Genomic DNA, 26,136 nt, shown 5'->3' with positions numbered 1-26,136 from the left:
GTTATGCGGCATCAGGGGAGCCACAGCCTTGCTGCTGCCACTTTGCCTGCCTCGGCTGACCCGGGCACAACCAGATCCAGTGTGCTCACTCCCTGCCATATTGGAACACGTACATTTCAATTTTATCAGTCAGAACAAACCTCATCAGAACATCATTCCAAATACTTAAACTGACCACAATATTTACTCCTCTGCAGCTACACAAACTTAGTAATTTCATCATTCAAAACGGAATGAAAAATTCCCACAGAGCTTCACCTGCTCAGCCGAGCTCTTCTCAGGACCGCTCTCATCTCCACTGAAAAGCCCAGCGCATGACAGCTCCAGTTGAGAGCAGGGAGACATCAGGGGCTGTTCCCATGGCAACGGGGTCGCTGGCGAGCGTCTCTATGGAGTGTGGCCCAGGCAGTGTTACAGGTTGTTCTGCAGTAAACAATGACCTTGTTGTGTGAGCTGTGCAGGAATGCTGAAATGTCTGGGAATATTCCATTCACATCAAGGGGGTGGGAGAGATCCAATCACCGGCTCTGGACCAGTGCGTCTCTGGAAACGGTTGTGGGACACATTCACTTTGTCACCTCCAGTAAAAGTAACTACTCTTGGGTTAAATACATAAACTAAACAATGCGTTTAGGCACAATAACAATGAATAAAGGAAAAATGTTAAACTGAAATCACCCTAAAAACAGTCACACAAAAAAATCATCAAGCACTTGGACATCATCCAAAGCAATAGAAACGACTGTGTACAAATAATCACATAAATGATGTAGAATCAACAATAATGTGACGTTTTGACACCTGTACCGACCAATGTAAACATATGGTAATGGTTTAATTTCATTTGAACATGCATCAGATTACAGTTGAATGCATCACATAATCAGTTCACAGTTCCACATGTCCAAAAGGAGTAGGAAGAAGCAGAGCTTATTAAATCCTACCCCTCCATCTGGTACATTTACAATCAGTAACTGTTACATTTGTTCACTTCCTGCTTTCCTAATATAGTTTAATTTATTTATTTTTTTTCACATACTGAAGGAAGTAAGAATAAGTTAACAAGTAAACTTAAGAACTTGCACCTAAACTGAATCTTCTTCCGTGACTTAATCTTCACCTTGTAAAGTTGTGTGTTATTGGTGACAACATAACCTCCTTGGTGGGGGTAAAAAATCTTTGTGTGGACACGGCATTGAAGTTAGTTATTTCTTGCATCTCCCCCTTTCTGTGCCCCTCTTCTGAGCTCCTTAGGGGTAGTGTAACAGTGTTAGTCTGACTCAGGGGCCCAAACAGGCAATCCTGCTTACGTATATGAGGGATGAGCTTGGCTCCTGCGCTCCTGGCAGCTTCACAGCTGTGGCGCTCTTCTACATATATGGGGCAGCTGCAGGCCCAGCTGTCGCACGGTGTGAATCACACGACAGCAACGCTGGAAATAGAGACGGCCTAGTAATCCAAGCCCCGACTGGGCTTCACGTTACTCCCCCCCTCGCTCTCTTGGTCCTTCTCCGTAGTGCTTGTAGACACATGTGTGCACGCACGGCGCAGTTTTGTTCCTTTTAGGGACACATGCGGTCATCTGTTTTCCAGGACACCCCTGCCCCGCGTACTGTTTTGTCCATATCTAATTCTATTAATCCACCCACATCTTTTAAGTGAAGTTGCTATTCTTGGGTGTGAATTGCCCACCCTCGCCCTCCTTCAGCTTTAAGAGGACAGGCTGTTCTCTTTGTCTTCATTTCACCTTCAACATCCGCCTGGAGAGGTAGAATCCAGTACATGTCTCCGGGGACTTTGGAACAACTGTGCTCAGCAGCACATTATTCATGCAACAGGTTGCGCTCTTCACCGAGCGCACCGCCAATAGAGTTCGTCTCATTAATTGTTTCCTATGAGACAAAATACTTTCCTTTTTTTGACCAGTGCTGTGCACATTTGGTAGTCTACGTACAGTAGCCTGATCTGTGTTTGTTCCCACACATTTGCTTATTTTAGCGACCCGCACACCTCAGCAGCTTGTTGATGCGTATGTGCGGCCGGCCCCGGGGTTATTAAATATGCAGGGCTCCAGGGGAAACACTATCCTCTCTCCTAATGCGAGATGTGAGTCAATGTTGGCCCGGCCTGCCTTAAAACCACAGATCTGAAGGGAGAACAGGTGATTTTGGTAACACATTATGGGGCTACAGTTGCTGTTGGACGTATGCCCTCATTGGCCACAACATTAAGTACACCTGCACTATGTACAATGGTTATTTTGGTTATTAATTTACAGAATAATTATAGGTTTACATGCAGAAAACAATGCAAAATAGCTACAAATGTTAATGTGCATTTTCTATACCCTGGCAGCATAGTATTCCATGGTGTTTCTTTCTTTGGCCCCATGGCGGCTTATTTGGTAGTCACAGTTAATAGATAATAGACTTTGTTTGGCCACTTTATTTTGCGAAACCATACAGTACAGAGGAACCAGTATCTATTTATGCTTCTACAACTGTACTCTCAATTGTCCAAAGGTACTCGAGGACAACGACTATGGCCGTGCTGTGGACTGGTGGGGTCTTGGCGTAGTGATGTATGAGATGATGTGTGGCAGGCTGCCTTTCTACAACCAGGACCACGAGAAGCTGTTTGAGCTCATCCTCATGGAAGACATCCGCTTCCCACGGACACTCGGTCTAGAGGCACGTTCGCTGCTCTCTGGACTTCTCAAGAAAGACCCCATGCAGAGGTGAGACTCATTCACAGTTTGATAAAATACTTAAATTCATTATTTTTATGGTGATGCTTGATGAAATAATGGCAAAACAGGAAACATAGAATGTTTACAACTAACAAGATTGTCTACAATGGCTAAAATTATGCTTCAGGTATGTACCTTATTACTGTACTATTATTATATCAACTTCATACAGGTTTCCTTACCTCATGTTTAGTCAACACACAGCTTTGTCCTGTAGAGGGCAGTAATCTCCACCTTACTAGGATCTGAGTTGATCTTATATCTGCTCTCGAGTCCTCCAAACTTTTGTAAAATCAGTTTGTTGTAGTTTTTAAATGATGCTGGTAACGAATAAATACTTACACTTAGGCAGGTAAAAACATAGTACTTCTTTTTTTTTTGTCTCCAGTTTTTGTATTTTAATTTAATGAGTACTGGACACATTTTAAGCATTGTCAAAATACACACAATATATGCAATTTGCACATACCAATTTTTAACATATTTTACTTTTAATATTGGCATAGTCAGCTGAACCGTTCCAAAATAAAATCACTGTAAACTATAAACTCAACTGTCATCTCTGCATGCAGCCACACAGACTTCACAAAAATCACAAAATTCAGCATCCTTCTACCAATATGTGTCCTCTGGACATGTCCAAACCATCTCAGTCAACCCATCGCCAAGGCCTCTAACATGTAATGTCCCTCTGATGTACTCGTTCCTGATCCTATCCATCCTGGTCACTCCCAGTGAGAACCTCAGCATCCTCATCTCTGCTACCTCCAGCCCCGCTTCCTGTCATTTCCTCAGTGACACTGTCACTGAGGAATATTGTATATATTCAAATTATTAATTTGGCATTATATGTCTTGACATCTTCTATAATATTGATATTCCAGGTTAGGGGGCGGTCCCGATGATGCCAAGGAGATCATGCAGCACAAATTCTTTGCTGGAATCGAATGGCAAGACGTTTATGAGAAAAAGGTCAGTTTCATAGATACACTTGTTTTCACACACTTTCTATAAATTCCCTGGTTTTGCTGACATGTTTTCTTTATCGTTGGCCTCAAACAGTTGGTCCCACCCTTCAAGCCCCAGGTTACCTCGGAGACAGACACGCGATATTTCGATGAGGAGTTCACCGCACAGACCATCACCATTACGCCACCCGGACAAGGTAAAGCTAAACATGTTATGAAAATACATACCGTCTCCATTTACTGAACAGATTATGTAAAACATAGACACCTTTTTTTATATGCATTTTGTGATTTCACACCGTTATAGAGTTGAAGCTACTTTTTCAAGTCTGACTAAGAAAGAACCTTTTGTGAATTCATAAAGCCTCTCCCTTGAGATCAGTCTGCCCTCTGCTGGAGAGATTGGGAGTAGCGTTACAAATGCAAAACTGTAGATAAGCGCAATTAACACAATTTTACTAAATCAAAGAGATTTTATTCTCATGCTTTGAATTCCCCATCTCCATAAATGTCCAAAATAATATGCTTTTTCTTTGTTGAGTAAAGTAGCAGTGATTATTGGTTCAATTACAATAAATAAGCTGTTGATATTGTATATGATTTTTTGTGCCTCACACAAAAAGTGTAAAAAGAAGTGAATTGATAAGCAAGCAGCCATACTTGACACAAGAAGCAATATGATGACGCTTCTCGCTTCACACCTTGTTGAGGCTGGTACTGTTTTGCGGAAAAGCTGAAGAAAAATGAAAACATGTTCAGGTAATCTCTTTAGGATCACTGACCTGCGGTAAGTATGTGAGGTACGTTGATGTGTTGTGTGGAATCCTCCATGCCAGCAGTTATGTACGCTTTACAGTATCTGTATTTGGATACGATATAAGCGTGAATTTTCAAAACCACCGGTGGAGATTTACAATCCATGAGCCACGTTTGTACTTGTCCTCACTCACAGCAGGACATCACATCGAAAGTGAATCCCTACTTACAGTCGTATTTTTCTACCAGTTCCAGCAGTTTGTACAACCTCGGGGCAAAGGTTGACTGTTACTACCTCATTTGGCTTAAGTTGCTGTTTTTCCCCGCTCTTCCCTCCAGACGACAGCATGGAGTCTTTCGACAGCGAGCGGAGGCCCCACTTCCCTCAGTTCTCTTACTCTGCCAGTGGGGTGGCCTGAACCTCACTTCCACATTCCTCCGCTCCTACCATCAACTCCCACCGAAACCCTCCTCTTCCGCCCGACTGCACCCTCCACAAAGACTGGGGCCTCTGCCTCGTCCTCCCAGCATTCTCTACGTATAGCCATTGCAGAACATCACCTTCACCTCATCTCCAAACTTGTGTTCTCCAGGAAGCGGGAAGGGCGAGAGGACACAAACAGAGCCGTGCAAGTTTGCAGTTAACACTAGTCTTCATCTCCTGGTTGTCACGTTGTCTGGCGTGCAGGCATCCACACACATAAACACACACACACACACACTATTAGTTTTGATGCAAATATTGAGCTACTGCCATGAGTTGCAAGAAGGGCTGTTGTTTCCTTTTTTCAAACCCTAATTGAACAGGAGTCAATCATTTCAAGTACTAATAAATAGTACCATGGACCAAAAACATACAATAATCTGGTGTGTGTGCCTGCGTGTGTGTGTGCTTGTGTTTATTGGTTGGCTCCACTCCAAATCAAAACCAAACCTTTCAAGACATTTACCCGGGTCTCAAAAGTGAATGTACCGTTTGAAATAAAGGCAATCTTTCGTGCATGAACACCTCAATGAGTGTAATGAATCAGTTACGTGAAAGGCAGAGCAATGGCAAAGGGTTTGATTATTGTTAAGGTAAACCGCCTAGATCTAAGTGTTTGCACACAAAGATGTTTCTAGTTTCTCGTTGCCTTCCTTTCTTTCTAAATGCTGCGCAGCGAAAAGATCCCGAAAATGTTCGGGCCCTCGCTGAATCCTCAGAACCTCTTCTCTCCTGTAGAGTTTTCTTTCTAGTAAAGAGTATTGGGTGTTTTTCATCCAGTGCTTCCTCTGCAGCCTCAGTGAGGTCACTTTAACATGATACATTTCTGTAGTAACACAAAGTGGGCTTCAGGGGAAAATTCACCAAGAGTCATTTTTCATTTGCGTCTTACAGGGAATTTGTGTCCCTTCACCAATTTCTTATTTATATGAGACCAGCATTTAACTATTATTAACGAGTTTTAATGTGCCAATGAAATGCACCTTCCTGCCCCAAAATGATTGTATCTGGATTTTGTATTTTGTGGTTGGTAAAGACTAAATTAGTATGTGATATTCAATTGTTGTGATAAGTTAAAATCTTTTAAAAAAAAACATAGCTGCGGCTAAACTGGGATCGTTGAGAACCTGCACACTTTCAAGTGTTTTTCAGTCTGGTTAAGATGACAGATAATCATTTTTCAAAAGTGCATTATGCCTTATTGAATGTAACGGTTTTTATTCTACGTTTTCACTTCAAACGTTTTTGATTTTTTGTTTTGTTTTAACCTGATTGTTGCTTATTCCTATGCACACCCCCCCTTTTTGCGGTCACCTTATGAAAAATAGGGAAATTCATTTTATATTTTTTATTTTTAGTGCAACTTTTTTTGTACCTGCCCTACCATAATATTCACAAGACTGAGGACACCAGCTTTAGTAAACAAATAATATAAACTTTGTACACTGTTTTTACTTGTTTCTTTCAAACTGATGGAATAAAAGGTCTTAACAATGCATTGTCCAGACTCATTTTTTAAATGGGAAATACCTATAAACAAGTCTTTTAATTATGCTGTATCTTCTAACAGGACAAGAAGAATCTGCAAGAATTTACATGTTGCACTATTGGATCTTAAGAAGGTTCTGAGTAGAGCTGCAAGTTTCAAAAAGAAGCAATGGCAAGATAAAAAAAATTGAGTCAGTTTATTGACAATAAATTGCTATTAGTTTAGGCATGCTGGATTCCAGTGTTTCCAGGAGGCTTGTGGAAATGTTGCTTGAGGTGAAGATGGTTCGACAGAGGGCATCCACTGTTTGGAACTGATGTCCAAACTTCTGCAGCCAACTGCTGGTTGACGCCCCTCCAGATCTCAATCCAACCAAGCACCTTGAGGATTCAAGTAATAACTTGTGCAGCTCTCCTGAATTGCATGCCCAAGAGGATTAAGGCAGTGCTAGATAAAAATTTTCACACTAAACATGGACACCCATACATCCATCTTATCCTCACTAGGGTCAAGGTCACTAGGGACCAACTGGTTAGAATGTAGTCAGGAAGTCATGAGATCCTCTTGGGCTTCCTCTCGCATTCCAAAAACATGCATGTTAAGTTAATTGGTGACTCCAATGTGTGTATGAATGTGAGTGTGAATGGTTGTTTGTCTATACGTTCCCTGTGATTGGCTGGTGACCAGTCCAGAGTAGCTTTCATAGCGTTCATGGGTACATTAAATGTGTGCAAATATAAATCAATTCGACTAAATTGTTGATTATTTTGTTTACATCAACAAACATGTCAGACTTTGTGAGAAAAATGCATTCACAAAGGTCCTGACTATGCATGTCTTGTCTCTGGAGGCCAACGCAGGTCCTTGTCTGGGGCTCTGCAGCTGGTCTGACACGAGAAGGATGCAGTCCCCCTTGCCTCAGCCAGATGGTACAGTCTCTAGAGCAGATGTTGACAGCCAGGCCTCGCAGTCTGTCTTTTGCCAGATGCAGTGCACGGTGCCAACACAGCAAGCTTTGGACCAGTGTGGCCCAGACTCACCTGACTCCAGATGCATGGCCCAAAAACCCACCAGGATGATACTATGCTGGTGTGGTGTGTGTGTTGGCAACTATTACAGCAGCACAATATCACTTACTGAATGTAGCACAAAAATCCTAAAAAGATCCGAAAAGTTTAATTTAATTTCCACAAGGAGTCTGCAACCCTTCACTGTTGACTTAAGAATCACATGAGCAAATGATGAACTGGTTCCACATATTGACTCACACAAATATTACGGTACAACGTATCCACATCATGGCGATGTTTGATATTTTAAAATATTTTCTTGTTTTCCAGGCATTAAAACAGATAAAATGATGCATGTTAACACTGCTGCATACAACGTTGAAATTAGTGTAGAGCGCTCTCTTGTGGTGACTGTGTTAATGTTACTTTTCAGCACATTGGCGTTGACAGAGATGCTGCATATCAACGTTAATATACATTGAAATTGTGTCAAAAGACTTTTAACAATTAATAATCTGCCATAGATACAATTTGTACCGCGTTCGTTGCACAAATTATGCAAACGACGAGTTAGCATTGCTTGGATGGAGAGGATAATAGTGAATATTTAAGAAAAAAAATAGTTGTGGCACAAAACCCTATCGATGTTGTAATTTTGTAAAAGTTTATGTTTGTTATGTGGTTCCGTCAAACTGGATAAACGAAGTCTTCGCTGGTCGAGACGGAGATCGTCTCTATAATAGAGATGATCACACTTTAGGTTAAAAAGCAGAAGCAAAGGAATGAATGAGACTGATGAGGCTTTTGGTACAAGTATTTTTTTAAGAATAATTGTTACTTTTTATGATGTTTGTAGTAAAAGTAATGTATAGAATCTGTTTAAACATCACATTTAATTGTGTTGAAATAAAAATGAAAAATAAGCAGCAAATATTTAAATGACCGCTTTTGATTTGAGAGATTTCACATCAGAGTGAGACCTCTTACTCTTTGCACTGCCGTAGTGCGTTTGACGGGACTTGTCAAGCTACGTCATCGTGTAGGGAGGCGAGGCGACGTAGAGTTTCGCCCGGTTGTCATTCCCGAAGGAAAAAAAAGAGGGTGTGAACGTAATTTACCTGGCCACCGTCACCTGGTGCTGTTCATATACATGTCGGTCGTCGAATTTCATCTTTACGGAGACGCTAAACGCTGGCTTCGTTCAGGAGTAAGACGGAGAAGGCTTTTCAGGTGAGTACATGCTCGGTGAAAAACACACGGAAAAGCTGGTTTCGGTGCCGTCAAGTCCAGCAGTCGTCACTGTTCACCCCCAATATGGAAGCCACTTGTTTTTATCTGCTTTGAGTATATAGTTTCATATTTGGCAAGTAATGTTTCGGTCGTAAATTAATAAGGTTACAGGAAGAAAAAAAACAGCATTGGAAGTTTTATTTGGCTAAAGTTTAGCTTTTATTTGGCTAAAGTTTAGCTTTTATTTAGCTAAAGTTCCACGAATGTCACACAAGCTTTGCAATGACCGCTGGATTTATAATAGTTTATAGTTTCACGCACACCTGTTAATCCTTTATCTACCTGATCAGTCGCCATTGCGTGGAATATGTTAGTCGTGTGCTCTTTCGTGAATTAACTGCCAGACCGGAATTGTTTTGATAAACAGGTCTAACCTAAACTCGGCGAGATGAGTACTTCCGCTCTTTAAATGTCTTCCTACACACAGCTACACAGGTATTCACACTTCCTATCTTATGTGTTGATTACATCCCAGGATGCCAAGAAGATCCTGACCCGCAGCAGCACCAGGATGAGCGTGACGTCATGGTTTCTGGTCAGCAGCTCTGGCACACGCCACCGGTTGCCACGGGAGATGATCTTTGTGGGCCGGGATGATTGCGAGCTAATGCTGCAGGTGTGTGACTTTGTGTGTTTTTGATGCATGCGGGGCGAGACAGGAAACAGCAGCACGGTCCTGTGTCAACTCTGCTCTGTATAATCTGTTTATAATGTACATGTCTGATGGGGCAGCCATTAAAGGGACAGAGTCCCGTACTAGTAGGTAGAGCATTCTCTGAAACAGGGGTGTCAAACTCAATCACACAGGGGGTCAAAACTCAAAGCCGAACTGGACATCCCCCTCCACTTACATGGACATTTTTTTTACATGGGAATGGGGGAAATGCACAATTTTTGTGTCCATTATGTTTCCGACTATAGCTGCTTTGCTGTAGTTCGTGTCAGTAAAGTGACTGTTGAACAACCACTTTTATCAACACAAAAACATCACAAGCCGTGAGTCCGCAGCTGTGGAATGGGCAGATTACACATTTCCCAGCATGCTTTGCTGGATCTAAAAATGACAACTTGTGACTGTCTTGAAGTTATCTTGTCCAGACAGGATGTAATGACGTTTTTAGTCACAAAGTTAAAATTATTTTGACTTTTGACCGGAATCTGTCACTCTTACAAAGAATGGTTGTCAATTTTGTGCTTGTACACAATATTGTTTCCACGTTCAAATTTAAAATTCCAGAGCAGTACCAGAGGATTCACTTTAATTGCGCAGATTGCCGTTTCATGAGGTCTACAAGATGGGCCAACTCAATTTTTTCAAAACAATTCTGCAGGCTGGATGAAATTGTAGTGCAGGCCATATTTTCACACATGCTCTGAAACTATTTACCAAGCTCAGATGTTTAATTTTAAAGTTGCTGTGGTTCATATACAAGCACAACTGGATCCCGGAAAAAAAAAATCTCATGGTTCATTTATTTGTTTTAAATGTCTTCTTACTCAGCACACAAACCTCCAAACTACTTTAAGAGTTTAATACTTTGAATATTTTCCATAGCTCTCCATGTTCCGTGTGTATGAGAGAGACTATCCTATCGTATCAAATAACACCGGCCCCTCCAACTTGCGTGTTTGGAATTACTGAGACAACTGTTGTCCGAAGAGTATCCAAGTCTCAAACTAGCAATTAAACCACATAGCTCCCCTTTTTTGTCTCTTAGTTCAATGGCCCAGTTGCAGTTTCCTCATGCTGCAGTTGACATGTTCTCTCTGCTAAAGCAGGGCAAAGTGATTTGTCCTGAAACTGACAGTGAGGAATGTGTTAGTGTTGCAGCACAGTTAACCTAATCAAGAACATAAACTGTTTAATTAACCCACAGCCTCAGGCAAGCACGCTATTCACCAGAAAGTTGACAGAGCAGATAGGACACGAGACAATGCACATCAGAGCGGCTTTTTCCCTTCAGATAAAAGGCCCATTGAAGGTTGTGAACAATTTTGCTTGGTAGTCAGTTGTCATGATAATTGTAATGTGGGGGCCCTGAGTGGTCAATGAGAAGAGAAAAACAGTGAATCAGACTGAATCGCTTGTTTGCTTGTACAGTAATTGACAGAAAGAAGCATATTTAGCCTTGTTTATGTACGAGGGGAAAAGAGAATGTTTCCACATGTTGGCACATACGGTATATTATTATATTATGACTTGTTGCTGTGTAGAAATCAGTGCTCAATGTGCTTTTATTAGGCATCACACAGCAAAGATAGGACAGTGAGAGTTAGCCTCTTTTACACAAAATCCTGCAAAATATTAGCATCAGCTCTGCGGTGCTACTTCCCAAAGGAGGAAAATTGCCTGGTGGAACAGTTACAGACAAAACAAGGCTGAAATCCTGTTTTGTGAGACGTAGGGATTTCTCCAGAGAGAAGTTTATCCACACACTTTTTTTTTACAATTGAATTATAGAGTGAGAAGCACTGTCATCTCGATGAAACTCAGAATAGAGCTGTTGTTCCTTCACCAGATGAAGTGGCTCACACATCTGGTTAGGATGCCTTCGGGATGCTTCCCTGGAGAGGTGTTCAGGGCATATCCAACTGGTAGGATGTGTAGGGTAAGGCCCAGGACACGTTGGGGAGACTATCGGTCTCCCAGCTGCCTGGGAACGCTTCCTGCTGGAAGGAGGTGACTATAACAGTCGGGGAGAGGGAAGCCTGGGCTTCTCTTCTTGGGCTGTTTCCCTTACCCACGTTGGCTAAGCGGTATTAGATGGATGGAATCACTATGCCTGAGCTTTTTTTCCCCGCCACAGCTCCAGTGCCCCGCTGTCCCCAATTCAAAATCCATCCTCTGTCTTTTGCAGTCTCGGAGTGTCGACAAACAGCACGCTGTGATCAACTATGACCTAAACACAGATGAGCACATGGTGAAGGACCTGGGCAGCTTGAACGGGGTGAGTGTTTCTGGTGTGACAGAGGCCCTATGGGGCCACAAACTGCTCATTAAGCACACAATGCGAGACTAGTGGTGATCATTAGCCTTTGCTTTCAAAGATTTACCACTGGATTCCTGTGTCTCCTCTCCACTGGCTCATTTTCTCCAGTGAGCTGTCGATGTAGTGGTCAGACAAACTGCTTGTTGTTCTTCTCCCACAGTGTCTTTTGGCTGTGGCTACAGCAGCCAAATTAATCAGAGCAGAGTAATGTGAGAACCTATAACAGTAATTCAACATGACTTTTATCCCCACACAGAGGACTGAATAAAGCTGCTCTTTCATTTCCCCCCCCAGACCACTGTTGTCCCATAATATAGACACAGATGTCACCGATGAGTAGTTTTTGCAGAAGATAACGTGATAATAGGCACTTCCACTTAGCTGGCTTTCACTTTTACACTATCTCTGCCAATGGGTAGCCTTGCACAGACATAATCTCATCAGAGTTTAATGTACTGCTGGATTAGTTTACAGTGGGAAAAGTGCCAAGTGCAAAGCAACTTCCTGTATCGGCCTGCATGCAACAGTGAGCGAGAATGCCTATCCACTTTATTTGTAGTTATAGTTAGGGAAGTTAACTGCTAGTTAAGGGGTTTAACAAGTTAGAATAAAAGTTAAGAATGTGCACAAGTAATGCACATGTGCATTCAAATTTTAATGAAGCTCAAATTAAGTTCACCTGTAAAGGTTATTTACATTTTATATGATTATACATACATTTCATCAGGTTCCTGATCGTTATATGTAGCAGAAATATCTCAAACTTCATGTGAGTAGTATAAATACAAGGTTGATCTTTATACTGTTTTTGTTTTAACAGACGTTTGTGAATGACCTCAGAATTCCGGACCAGACCTACATCACTCTCAAGCTTTCAGATGTCATTCGCTTTGGCTATGATATCCTTTTTTTGTTCCTTTGTCATTGCTAATATATTAGAATATATCACTATCACACATCATGATGCCTGTCTAAATTTAATTTGTCCTTTACCTCAGCCCAGCCTTATATGAGGCCCGCTGTTGTTTGCATCACAAATATCTACCATTTTCCCTTTGTTGGCCACTGCCTGCAAAGGCATGTTAATCCCCTGTGGTTTTCCAGTCAGGGGTTTTAGATTATTGTCAAATGTGGACTGAAAATCTCCTGCACCCTTTGACCCCACCCCTCACAGCTGAAAGCCTGTGGGAAGTGGAATTGAGTTTGGAAGTACACTGACATTTAGGAATGTTTGTCACCGTAACTGAATACACTGGACATGGTGTGTTGTATTGAACCATCCTAGCTTCCTAATAATATTAACATATTGAACAGATGGTTGATCACATCTGGCATGTTGTTCTACTTTAACCAGTGCACACATGCTCATGTATACATCCTGGAGAAGAGTCAACACAAAGTCCCAGAGGAAGCTCTCAAAGTAAGTAGACTTTTTAGACAAGCAGTAATAAAATATCTGACATTATTTTATTAATAAAATACAACTACTGATTTCTTAGAAATGTATGAAATATTCTTAGTTGGATTTGAGTGTGTGCGTTGTATCCTTTGCAGGACGTTCCTCACGTCCTGTTTCCCTTCTTTCATACCATTTGCAGCATGAGAAGTACACCAGTCAGTTGCAGATTGGCCTAAAAGCCCTTGAGGCCCGTGTGAAGGACAAGCAGCAGGTCCACAGCACAGAGAAAAACAAAGAGGTCAATGTCAAACTACCTCAGAAGAGCGAGCGCCGAGCCCTCTCACTCACAGGTACAAATGAGCCTGCACACAGTCACTGTCGTAGATGGCCACTGGTTTGGAAACAATCACACGTAGAGTGGAACCTTTAAACACAAACCATTATATGGAAATGGTGTACATCCAAGTTGATTCCCTTAGGAAATAATAGAGACATAATTTGTTCCATGGTCAAAATATCACCTTAATAAAATGTATGAACTGTACAGGCACTGTTTAGCTAACATACAGGTATTAATACCGGGTACTTACCTGTTGTGCAAGTATTAAGAGAAGTACACTGTTTTACTTCTGTTGTTGAACTTGTAAAACCTAGCATGTTTTTGGAATATGGGAGGAAACCGGAGTACCCGGAGAAAACCCACGCATGCACGGGGAGAACATGCAAACTCCACACAGAGGGTGGAATTGAACTCGGGTCTCCTAGCTGTGAGGCCTGCATGCTAACCCCTTTCACGCCGTGCAGCCTTATTGTTGAAGTTGTATGGCATAAATGGTTTTAATGGAAATTGGGTTAGGCGTGTTCTGCTGAAGCCCTCAGGCTTCTTTTATTTTTCAGAGTGTTAGCAGTGTTTACACTTGCATGCATTTTGCAATACATGGCATTTATTTATGACACGGTTGAAAAGCGTGAAGACAAGTTTGTGCACTGTTTGCTTTCCGTTTATGTTCAGATATACACACTTGCATACCAGGCTCCTGCGCAACTTATTTACACCTTGTCAAGTACTGTTTACATCTATAATGCATGACAATAGTAGGGGCGACACGTATTGTTACTGCATGGGTATGCATTGTCATCACCACTACCCGCGTACGTGAAGCAGTTGTGGAATTGTTTGGTCCCGCTGTGTCCCGTGTGACACCACGCACAAGCAGGAATAAAGTCTTGCAATTGCTGACTAAAAGACATTATTGGATATTATGATTAATTAATAACAAAATCACATGGAACATCCAAGACACTACAGAAAGTACTGGAGAATGACTATTTTCCTGTTAAGCCAGTCAAAACACAGCACAGCTAAAGGCAAGCAATATAGAGTTGTCAAACAGGGCTTTAGCTGTCAAGTGTGCCCGAGCACAGCGCAAATTGCTTTGTGCGAGTGTGCCCATATTCTTGTGTAGATACTCTGTGTCTGGTTGTGTGAAGCTTATGGGATATTATGTTTCCAAGAGGGTTATCAGTGAAGAAATAGACATCAGAGTTGGCAGCATGAGTTGACTTAACTGTAAGTGTTTGGTGTCGACAAGCTGAGTGGTGAAAGGTTAAGGAGCAGCTCTTATCTTTGGGAGCCATGCCTGTCAGCTGACAAGAAGGCCTTCTGAATGCACGCCCATGAAGGTTCTTAAAACGGTGTGTGGGTCATTGTGCCAGCTTGACACATGTGCTTGTCTAGCTAGCTAGAGTTGATCTCAGGGCATCTAAGCTGCTCTGAGCTGCACAAATCTCAGCAAATCCTGCTTTACAGCATAGAACAGTTAAAGAATTGTTAGAGAATTGTGTTTGCGTGCCCCTCCAGGTGTTCTCAATTTAGTAAATGTGTTTTTTTCCTGCTCTGTAATAACCTATGTGAGGTCAGAGGAAGGGTAAGATTTGTGCTTAGAATAGAGCTTTCCCGACCATCATTGCTCAGACCAGGTTCCAGAAGTAGCTACACATTGGGGTGTGGTGGCCATGCCATGTGATCTGTGCACCAATGAGAAAACTGTCTTTGTTCAATAATAGTTTTCCTGCACTAGCAATATTTGATCTTTCCGTATAAGGAAACAGAGAATGTCCTTTTATACCTATATTGAGAAATACAAGATCTTGGATTCTATGCTGAATTACTGTACATTTTGGTCTAGCTTTTCACAAGTTAGTCACTTGTCTAAATCTGGCGACTCTGCCTCATACTTGAAAGAGAGCTATGAATATCTTTTCTGTGTTCTAACAAGTTTTCCCATCCAGCTGCACAGGATGTGGAGTTTGTCAAGGCCATCCTGCTGTCTGCATTTGTACAGGGTGTGACTCATTAAAGCATTAAAGGAACAGTACTTGAACCGCACGCCTTGTCATGTTAGCTATCCTAGCAAGTACTGGAAACTTGCACATTACTTTCCTCACCTCTATAAAAACTATGCTGACCATAGATGAGCCCTGACAATAAAGTAACTAATAAGGAGGAGGGACAATATGTTACGTCTTCATAGGTCCGAAACAACACAACAAACTTGGGGGAACATGGCTCGGAGCACAAATTCAGCACAAATGCAGAGCGACCACTTATCAATAAATCTTTTAAATACAAGATACTTCCTTTTATAGACGTACAGGTTACTTATTTTCCAGTATTGCTGTTCTTCTCCCTTGAAGATTAGGATTAGCTTCATCCGTTTCTGTATTAGGAGGATTATCTGTATCAGCATGCATGATAGCATCGGTGTCAGACAGTTGACCCTTATTTATGTCATCATGTTGTGTGTGTGTGTGTGTACACCATTTTTAAATAAATAATACTCCTTTTTATTTGCATAAATGTTATTTCTTGAACCCCATATGAAGCTAATACAATATGTGTCTGTGTGTGTGTGTTTGCCTTTTAGCTGCGACAGATACACCAATATCCAAGCCAACTCCTCTTTATGGCCAGCCGTCCTGGTGGGGGGAGGATGAAGATCCTGCCACTAAAATTCAGAACAGAAGTGGAAAATCCTCTGAACTTCATTCGGCAGGTCTGAGAATGTATCTTCTACAAAATTGTGTACCAGCCACTTTATTCAAAGGGAAATTGGTTTACACTATTTTTCCACATCTGCGATTTAGAACCTAATTAGAAATGACTGGCTCTTTGGCGTCACATTCATCTAGCCTTTGTGGGTCACCAAGAGATGGGTGGTGTTAAGCCCAAGGCAGTTTCCTGGCTGCCAGTTGCAGAACGTGAGCCAGACCTTACCATGCCAGGCCAATGGGCAGTGCCTGTCTGCCTCGTGATGGATTATGACCCTCTAAGCTGCTGAAGGGGAGGGGAAGCGTGACTGTTAGCCTCATGTTGCCCAGTTGAAATGGATTACGGGAGTGGTATTGGGTCACATCCAGCAACTGTCGCACTGACAAACCAAAAGTGGAAAAAAACAAATTGGTGTTAATTCATTGTTATTAATTGGTATGTCATCCTTGCCAACAGAATCGGGTAAAGATGTGTCCAGATGCGAGCTCAGCGGTTCTCTGTCTGAAAGTCAAGGCAAGTCCATCTTCTCTTACCGCCGTGAGCCCAGCTACTTTGAGATCCCCACGAAAGAGCTCCAGCAATGCCCTCCCAAGAAACAAGAGTTGGAAGTTCAGGAGGTTCCAACAAAGGACACTCACGATTCCTCTGAGCATTTCCCATCCACCCCCACACCCCCTGTGGTTCAAAGTCATGCCTCCTTCACTATCGAATTTGATGACTGCACCCCAGGCAAAATGAAGATCAAGGACCATGTGACCAAGTTTTCATTCCGACAGCAGCGTAAGCCACCTCCCACAGAGGCTGTGACCACACCCACTGAGGTTGTATCAGCAGAAAGTAAAGTCGCTGACTGGCTCGTTCAAAGTACTGCTAACATGATGCTGACAAAGTCACCCAGTGAAAGCATCTTAAACTCTTACAGTGACCAGTTACTTCCAAAGAGTACCAAGGGTGAGTACCAAAGTCTCTAGCTTTATCGTTAATTAAATTAACAGATACATTCTCTACAAATGCTAACGTGATGTTCTGTCGCCATCAGTGAACCATGACAATGGCACTGACAGCGGTTCAGAGGATGCTACAATCAAGTGTTTTCCCCAATCATCCCAGAGAGAATCCCCTCCACAACGCTTCACTGACTCGGAGCACCCGCCGTCCTACTCTCCTCCAGACTCTCAGTCTGGAACTAACAAGGTTGATCCTCACCACGCCTTTGTCATAGAATTTTTTGATGAAAACTTTGATGACACCAGACGGAAGCGTTCCCAGACCAACCCACACGAGCCTCCAAATTTCAGGGCCCAGCTTGACAAGACCTGGAAAAGCTCAAGCCCAACTAGTGAGAGACAAGTCCAGCATCACACATCTAGCACTCCACCAACACAGCGGTACACTATTCCCCTCAAAGCTCCTTCTTCCACAGCCTCCCAGAGAGCTGGCTCCTTGCGAAGGGAAAAGACAGAAGAACGAATTAGCACCAGCTTCTCATCAAGGTCATCATCTTCGGTTTCTGTAAGGCCTTTCAGTAGTGTCGGCCGGAGATCCAAACTTGCAAAGGAATTTACCACTGAATGGCTTAAAGAGACAAAACAGATGTCTTCTTCAAATAGGGAGAAAAAGCCATCTAGTCCTCCCACAAAACCTGAACCTGAGACAATGGTAGTCTCACAGACTGAGACACTCACAAGCCCTTCTGGACTTAATTCTTCCCTTCTGCCCAAGACATCCTCTCCCATCCACCAGCATGTTCCCCTCAAGGTACCCAAAATACCTCTGGTCTCTCAGAGTAGCGAGGTTAAGGTCACCCAATGTGGCCCCAGAAATGAAGAGGAGGAAACTTTAAGTGATGCTGGAACCTACACCATTGAAGCAGATGTCCAAGATAAGGAGATTGAAGAGGCGCGGAGCAAGATTGATCAGGCAAGTTTTCTTTACTCTACTGCACCAATGCTGTTGCGTTCCATTGGGGAAAACAACCCAGTGTGATCATGTTTGCTCTACAATCAAGCAGCCTCATCTCTCTCTTGAGATGAGGTCCCTCTCAAGAGGAGAAACCATGGATGTTGGCAGCCCCAGTTACCCACTTGCAATGCTTTGTTCCAGGTTTTTGGCGTTGTTGAGAATCCTGAAAGAACCAACCAGAGTGAAGCACACACAGCAACATTTAGGCCTGTTAATAGTGAGGGCAGGGAGCAGCATAGGGAGAGTAGCAGTGGGGAGGTGAGGCCAGCTCCACATCAAGGAGCAAGTGGGGTGAAGGTAAACCTACCTGCTCAGAATTGGATCAACCGAATCAATAGTTATCAATTTAACACCAGATCTTTTAAATTATTACGGTGGGTCAGTCAACCACATATATATATTTTTTAATGGACAAATCTGCATGCATTGCTGTCTTGATTTGTCCTCTTGGTGTTTCCTCTATCTTTTGGTGAGTCTGTTGTGTTGTGTCCCAGATTCCTTCTTCTCACACGTTCTGGGTGGGACTTTTATGGTTTGTTTCAATCAAGATATAAAAATAACTGAAGAACCCAATGTCCTGTACATAAGCCCTCACACAACAATTCAGATACACTGGCACAATCCAACGATATTCAATACAAGAACTCGGGCTGACTTTGACTAAGGATTTTCATAATTGAATCAGAATCACTAGATTTGCTAAATGAAGATCCCTACAAATAAACAGATTTGCAACTTTTTCCACCTCCCAAGAAATGGGCTAAAACACAAAGATAAACAAACGAGTTGAACAGTAGAGTCATTCACTACAGTCGTTTATTTAGTGACACAGAAAGAAAGATGACGAAAACTGAAACATGCTGGCTGTCGACAAGTCGGCATATCACACATCAGCAAAGTGCACATACAATAACAATAATAACTTCTGTTTAAACACATCATTTTCAATTCTTCATTAACACAAATTAGTGTGATTTTTGTAAAACAAATGGCAACATCTAACAACGGGTATTTATTTTACAATGCTGTGGCAACCAGCATGTATTCAGAATGGAACAATCTTCATCATTGGACTTTTTCATATGATATGATTTCCTTTGCAAGGATACTCAATTCTAATGTGTAACATCAAAAACCTTGATTTTACAATGTTTATTATTGTGGTTGCTGATTGCAGTGGTGTACGTAGAATGATAGTGTCAGTTGCAACCACAATATACGTATACATGGTTTAATACTTCTCTGACCATGCCAGTTAAAAAAAAAAACACAGTTCCTATATTGGATCTCATTAGATTGTGCCTGTGTACTTTAAGTGGTAGCCGATGAGTACAAATGCTCATTGAAATGCCTCATCTGATTCCCTTCTGTTTCTCATCAGCTATGCTTATTCCCAATATGTTAAGTACTTGCATAAACAAATAAGTTGTTTTACCTCACACAGGTCCAGCCATCAGGTGCAGTGTTGCAAGGAACTCCAAAATGGATGTCTTGCTGGGCTAGTTTGGCAGACAGCTATGTGGAGTCTGGCCCTTCCCCTGTCCTGCTTGATATGTCGTCCCAGATGGATCTGTCGGGAGGGGGTAAGCAACCTGACAAGACATGGGTCTATCACAGTATATATTTGTGTGTGTCCAACATGTTAATATGCAATATTTGTTTGACTGTAGCACGGGACACAATCATTTACAAGACCACACTCAGCCAAAATCATGACAGCATCGACTCTGAGTGCCCAAGAGCCCAATGCGTCCTTGAAGGGAAGAGTGACGTTTCAGCTCCCAGCATTCATATTCACTATGACACGCACTCAACATTTGATGTGGAGGAAAGTAGCTTGGTGGACTTAAGCCCTTATGATGGCATTGATAGGTTGTCTGTGCAGGATGACGTGGAGCCTGATAGTTTGAGTGATGCCAGCAAGTCTGATGATGGCTCCATCATAGAGCAGACGAGAAGGCCACTGTCGAACACAGAGGATAAGAAAAATAAAGAGGAGCTCACGCTGGCGGGAAAGTCTAAATCATTCTACATAGGATCAGAAGAAGAGTCCCCCCAAACGGAATATGGAGGCTCAAAACTTCTAAAAAACATTCAAGAAAATACAGGAAAAAAACTTTCCACCAAAACCTTCTCAACGGCTACCTTGACCAAACGTAGAGGTAGCCACCAGTCTGGTAAAGTAAGACCCAGCATGTCTGCTCCTATTCTGGGCCAAGCCAAACAGAACCCGGAGTCCAAGGACAGCTCTGTATCCTCCTTAGTTAGGCAAGAGAGCTTTACCAAGGACCATCCCAGCAGTGCCAGACTGCCCAACATCTCTTCTCAAAGAGACCAAGAACATGATTCATTTCAGCCAACATACAACCAGGACACTCATTCTTACCTCAGAGAGACTGAAAATGTTCTGGCGGTGCTAGAGGCCAAGCTCCAGGCGGGCCAATCAGAATCCAACCCGTCTCCCATTCCAGATTCCCTCTCAGGGGAATCGGATGTGGATTCCTCCAGCACACTCAGCCAGCAGAGCAGTAAGGTCAGGTCACAACCGAAAACTCTCCTGAGTGGTCTCCACAGGGAGACGTCCTCAACCAGCATATCTAGTCGCTACTCAAACCACCAGTCTTCTGTTTTGGACCAGCGACAAGAAAAGAGTGAGCCCCCCAGGAGACCAGTTGGACTCAGACGAAGTGTTGGCAAATGTGGCTCCATGGACCTGAGCGATGACCCCCAGAGTTCCAATATTCTGTGCTCCGACCAGGAGTCAAATTCCATACAGCCCACCAAAAAATACACTGTACCACTTCAAAGAGAAGACGGTAAGACTAATAGGGTGACCCAAGCTTTAAGTCGTGTCAATAGCTTGTCAGCACCAAGACCCACTCGGGCATCCATGCTCCGACGAGCACGACTTGGCGATGCCTCGGACAACGAGACCACTGAAATGGACAGGCCTTCTCATGAGATGGCTAAGCAGCCACAGGAAACTAAAAAACTATCGAGGTGGGATATGCTGGCAATGCCTCGACGGCGGACTAGCTCCTTTCACACACCCAGTGACACAGAGAGCTCCTCCGCCCCACAGTGGACGGGAAGGAGCACAGCATTCCCAAACCGCAACACAGAGTCTGGGAGCAGCTCTGTTTACAAGACGTCAGCTCTGGGGCCAAAATCGGGCGAAAGACCTCAGAAACCCCCTCTTACCAAGACACCCATCACCCGTATACGCTCCAGCAGTGCCAAATACGCCAGCAGCACAGCAAGTAAGTTTTACAACCTTGAAGAATGTTTTTTTTATTTTGAGCAAAGTTATGAATGCGGCGTAGAACAGTTTCTCATAAGTCAATTCAGTCACCTGACAGATGAATTGTTTACATATAGAATAGTTTTTCAAAAGATTGTTTATGTCATGAAAATGAATGCATAATTTATTGTGACTGCAATGAACATGACAGTATCCCAGTCTTCTGACAGTTGTAAGACATTATTGTTATTTTATCTCAAAAATCCTGTCCTTCAAAATATGTTATTGGCCCGGAGACCGAAACCTGTTTGTCTTGAAACTACAAGGTCTGGTACAGTACCCAGTGATGAATTGGTTTTCTTCTTCTACGGTATTAACCTCTTTCATGCAGAAGACTTCTAACAAAAGTGGTGAATCAGAGCCGTAACATTTGACCCAAAATGTATTCACCTTTATCTGCCTTTTACACCCATCAAAGCAGGACATTGTCTTGCGTTTTCAGACAGTGACTCAGTCTCCCAAAATAAGACGTCATCACCAGCCTGGTGTGACCTACACTGTCCTCCAGAAGAATTGGAACAGTGAGGACAATTTATTTTTGCTGTAGACTCAAAACATTTAGGGTTGACATCAAAAGACAAATTTGAGACCCAAGAGCGACATTTTCACCCTTTATTTGGTCAACCTGTTTGTCTGTTTCTTCTTGAAGACACTGTATTCTAAATGCTTGTACTGGCTTTGCGTTTCTCCGTTTTCTCTAATTCACATTTGCTTGATTTTCACCCATAGCTCTCTGATTGGAAGTTGTTTTTGTCTCAATGTGCAGTCTACACAGGCAAAACCCACCCTAGCCAATCTCAAACTGAGCATAGACATGGGTTGAATAAGTAATGTAATCAGACACACCAATCTTCGAAATTGTGCGTCTGATCCAGATGTGAACAGCTGGAAAATAAATGTTGCTTTCTAGTCTCAAGTTTACTTTTCATGCCAAACCCAAATGTTTTCAGTCTACAGTAAAAATAAAGAAATTGACCTTACTGTTCCAATACGTCTGAAGGAAACTGTGTTAAAAAAACAAACAAAACTTTTTTATTTACACTTTCTTCCAACACAGTTGAGCAGGGCTGTGAGTCTACTGTATGACGCATCAATCCTTGCATAATAGTGTGTCCTTACCACAGAGGTGGCATCCTGCCTGTGTTACAGCTCTGATACGACCACCAAAGCGGAAAAACTGACAGGTCAACTTCAAACCCCTCATTCCATTTCAGGTTTATAGACAGTGTACTTTTATTGTCATCTCTACTCAATCAGCTGTATTTATTTATTATTTACACACTATTTGTGTGAGAGGGAATCTAATCTTACTAACGATATTAACACTTGCATTCTTCAACATTAAGGATCTGTCTATTTATAGTTGTGGGGAAATGGAAAGGTGCACTATCAGCTCATTTTGTTGAGCTTGTGTGCTGTGGAAGTGTAATGTTTGCTTTTTTCATTTCATAAATTTTTGCCAAATGAATACCAGTAAACCTAAACAATTCTTTAGAAGCAAGCACTTCTACAGCACCTACCCCCCCTCATTTGTGAACCCTTGTGTCAAACTTCTTGGCGGTGTACTATGATGCAATCTCTCCCTCCTTCTGTCCATTTTCTCCCTTCCCCCGTCCTCTTTAACTCAAACCAATTCACGCTGCCAAGGCTCTCGGAGACGGCAGAAAGGTTCTGGCTATACCTCCACCTCAGACGAGGAGTACGACTGCAGTCAAAGCATTCCTAAACACAAACGCTCCCAACCTTCCTCAGCCTCCCACAGCCCACACCGTCCACCTCGACCCCACCCAGTCGTCCCGGTCCACCCGAAACCCAGCAGCAAAGATTCTGAGGAGGAGAACCAGGAGGCGGAGGCCTTCCACAACTGGTCCACACACAGTGCTGAGATTGCACGGTATGAAATAACAGAGCGCTCCGTTCCTGATCACCACTCACACGGTCATATTTTCTATAAAATTATTTCCTTTGAGTTGATCGTTTAGTTGATGCTCCTTCTGTGTTAGCTTGAGTCAAGACTTGGCCAAAGATCTCGCCATCTTGGCAAGAGAGATTCATGATGTCGCCGGTGAAGGCGACCAACAGAGCTCAAGCGTGGAGAGAAGCATGCCTGTGTCTGCAATGACTGCTCACGAAAAAGTAAGCAGACATTATTCTAAGGATTCTCACCACTTAAAAATACTCATTCAATACATTTCCTTTTTGAACCAAGATGTGGTACAGTTGTTTATTTGAAGTCTTTCTGTGTTGCAGCTGATTCACCATATACCAGAAACGGGATTAAACTATGAAAGAGCCCCACCTAGTTCTTCATCAGCAGCAGAACCGTGTCTAAACTTGCGTGATCGTGAGCCAAACTTCATGGAGCAACCTCACAACACAGAGGAGGTTTGACACGATGCACCGCCTCACATAAAGGTCTGAAGCATCTCATGTCCATGATGCATCTACTTGTTCCTGCAGATCATTGTGGATGACCCCATGCTCAATCCAGTGTCTCAGGTCATCATGGCCATCAGAGAGAATACGGAGCAACTGTCTGAGAAGATCAAGTAAGAGGAATCCACATACAATACATTCACATCTTTTCATCTGATTCAGTTTCTAACAAAGGTCTATTTTATATTCTATATAAAAATGTTGATCCCGTTGAGGGAAAACCTTGGGATGCACTGGATTAATAATAGTCCAACCTCCAGTTTATCTATGACCGTGCATTTTTGGTTTTACTTTGTAATTGTGTTCTTTCCTGATTTATGCAGTAGCTTCAGGCACCAATATGCAGATTGTCCAATAACATCCTCCTGTCTATTCAGAGTACTGTTTCAGGACAGGATGGATGTCTGGGAACAAATTGAGGCTGAAGTGAATTCTGACGGTGATGGCCCTGTCGTCAAAGCATCAAATAAGGTTTGATTGGGTTTTTTTGTCGTGTTTCAGCATAAATATTTGAAAGCTAATGAAAAACTGCATTTCAGGACATCACTTCTATTTTGAAAGAACTCAGGAGAGTCCAAAGACAACTTGAGGGTAAGTCATTATTTATTGACATTGCATGAGCAAAACCTGAATACTTAAAATTTTATTTTTTTCCCAGTCATAAATACAGTCATGGAGCCCAGTTGCCAGCCGGATTCTCGCTCTGAGGTCCCGTCCTCCTTAGGTGATCGCTCTTCCAGACCTGCAGCCTCACGAGACTGGAGAACAGTCCACTCCGTTTCGAAGCGAGGCGGCGGTCGGAGACCAGGTGAGAGCGTGCGGAGGGCTGCTGTAACACCAGACGACATCAGAGAGGGGCGCTTGGTTTGATATCAGCCTCCTCCAGGCCTGAACTACAAACACAGGTGTCAGACTTTTTTGCAGGAAGTGAAATTGAGCGGAGAGGGGGGGAAAGTGGAAGGTGAAACAGACTTGGAACTTCCCACACAACCAGTCAAAAACACTACTGAACTTTGAGCACTACATCCAGTCTAAGACTGTTTCTCACTGAATCTTTCCTACAACACTACTTTTGTGTGTGTGCAGGCGTGTGACATTTTCCAATCATTGACCAACTGCTGATTTTTAAGCTAAACCTAAATGAAGATGCATTCGTAACATTAAAAAAAAGCAACCTGAGAAGAGTCAACTCAGGGATTCCAACTTAAACTTTAATTGTGCTTGCGCTCACTGGTATATTAGTTTTGCAGGAATGCCGCTATCGACGTGTTGTGTGTTCTTGATCGATGTTTACCAGATTTCTCAATGAATGTCAACTATTTATAAGGGCTTTTTTGTGGGACACGCATTTATTATATGCAAGATGCCATGATGGGGAGGTATTCTTTGGACTCTACAATCAGTGAATTATGATTTTTTTTAAATGTCAGTTTTGTATATCTGACTTAAAGTTAACCAAATAAACAGGTAATGTAAAACTTAATTTTAAGGAACCAATTTTAGTTAGTTTTGTAGTGTAATACCGCGGTTAAGATGTTGTGATTCATTAGCATTCTTTGACCACATCATCTCTTACTACAGCGTCCCCTCACTCAAGTCCTCACTCTGCGTCCTGGTATTTAATTTTGTCATTAGGAGATATTGTAAGTGCTTGATCATTTGTGATCACCAATTACCTCTAAATCTCTTCAGGCTTTTTGCACTAAAGTAGCACAACCTTATCTCCTCGTCTCTACATGCTGCAATTTCAAAGCCTTTTTCTCCTGCTGGATGAATATAACGTACCATGGTGCACCAGCACGCTATATTGTTCCTCTTCCCCAGTCCAGGTTGTCCATGATTGTCAGGTTTATGCAAGTGCCGCAGGAGCTGTGAGGACGCGTCTTGCAGCCAAGTGCAAGCTGTTTACAAGTGAATGTGTGACGTGTTGCTGCTAATCATCTTTGATGGGATACTGGGGTTTAATCCCAACGAAGACCTTACAAAGCTACAATGTAAATATAATGTCAATTTGTGTCTTTTTTTTTAGAAATTTGTGTGTGTTTGAAGAGAATCACTTCTAGTTGTCTTCTTTGTGTTGTTTGGTCCTTGTGTCAAAGAACTATATGGGTATTTTTCAAATAAATGAAACTAGCACAAATGTTTTATTGTAGTGTTTTTTTTTTTTACTTTTACTATTCTAAGCAATGACAAATCGGAAAGGTGAAATGAAAATGAAGTGATGGGGAAGTGAGTACAGTACAGCGCAGG

General features: G+C 42.5%; 2 protein-coding genes across 5 annotated transcripts in view; both read left to right on the top strand.

The window, feature by feature from the left end:
* The window catches only part of akt1 (AKT serine/threonine kinase 1), a 46,912-nt gene extending 40,459 nt beyond the window's left edge, over positions 1-6,453 (top strand). For all 4 annotated transcript variants that reach the window (XM_058091513.2, XM_058091511.2, XM_058091514.2 and 1 more), the window contains exons 11-14: positions 2,523-2,737; positions 3,634-3,721; positions 3,812-3,914; positions 4,813-6,453. In XM_058091513.2, coding sequence (XP_057947496.1) covers positions 2,523-2,737; positions 3,634-3,721; positions 3,812-3,914; positions 4,813-4,892 — 486 coding nt within the window. In that variant the 3' untranslated portion in view covers positions 4,893-6,453. The remainder of the gene's footprint in view (positions 1-2,522; positions 2,738-3,633; positions 3,722-3,811; positions 3,915-4,812) is intronic.
* Positions 6,454-8,507: 2,054 nt separating this feature from the next.
* cep170ba (centrosomal protein 170Ba) lies at positions 8,508-26,026 on the top strand. The gene is made up of 19 exons (XM_058091032.2): positions 8,508-8,686; positions 9,222-9,362; positions 11,605-11,694; positions 12,557-12,637; positions 13,100-13,156; positions 13,335-13,485; positions 16,063-16,191; positions 16,644-17,138; positions 17,227-18,107; positions 18,291-18,446; positions 19,594-19,732; positions 19,820-21,409; positions 23,098-23,344; positions 23,454-23,586; positions 23,701-23,835; positions 23,911-23,999; positions 24,264-24,357; positions 24,426-24,477; positions 24,545-26,026. The coding sequence occupies exons 2-19, from the start codon at positions 9,258-9,260 to the stop codon at positions 24,754-24,756; spliced, it is 4,836 nt and encodes a 1,611-aa protein (XP_057947015.2). The 5' UTR covers positions 8,508-8,686; positions 9,222-9,257; the 3' UTR covers positions 24,757-26,026.
* The last annotated feature ends 110 nt before the right edge of the window (positions 26,027-26,136 follow it).

Source organism: Doryrhamphus excisus, linkage group LG14 (genome assembly GCF_037039965.1).
Source record: "Doryrhamphus excisus strain RoL-2023G ecotype Guam linkage group LG14, RoL_Dexc_Guam_v1.1, whole genome shotgun sequence".
Taxonomy (NCBI): Eukaryota; Metazoa; Chordata; class Actinopteri; order Syngnathiformes; family Syngnathidae; genus Doryrhamphus; species Doryrhamphus excisus.
This window is presented reverse-complemented; position numbering and strand designations above follow the sequence as displayed.

Coding starts and splice junctions, on each gene's coding strand:
- cep170ba (XM_058091032.2), top strand. CDS start 9,258: ATGAGCGTGACGTCATGGTTTCTGGTCAGCAGCTCTGGCACACGCCAC. Junction 11,695..12,556: donor ACCTGGGCAGCTTGAACGGG/GTGAGTGTTTCT, acceptor TTGTTTTAACAG/ACGTTTGTGAATGACCTCAG. Junction 21,410..23,097: donor ATACGCCAGCAGCACAGCAA/GTAAGTTTTACA, acceptor CACGCTGCCAAG/GCTCTCGGAGACGGCAGAAA.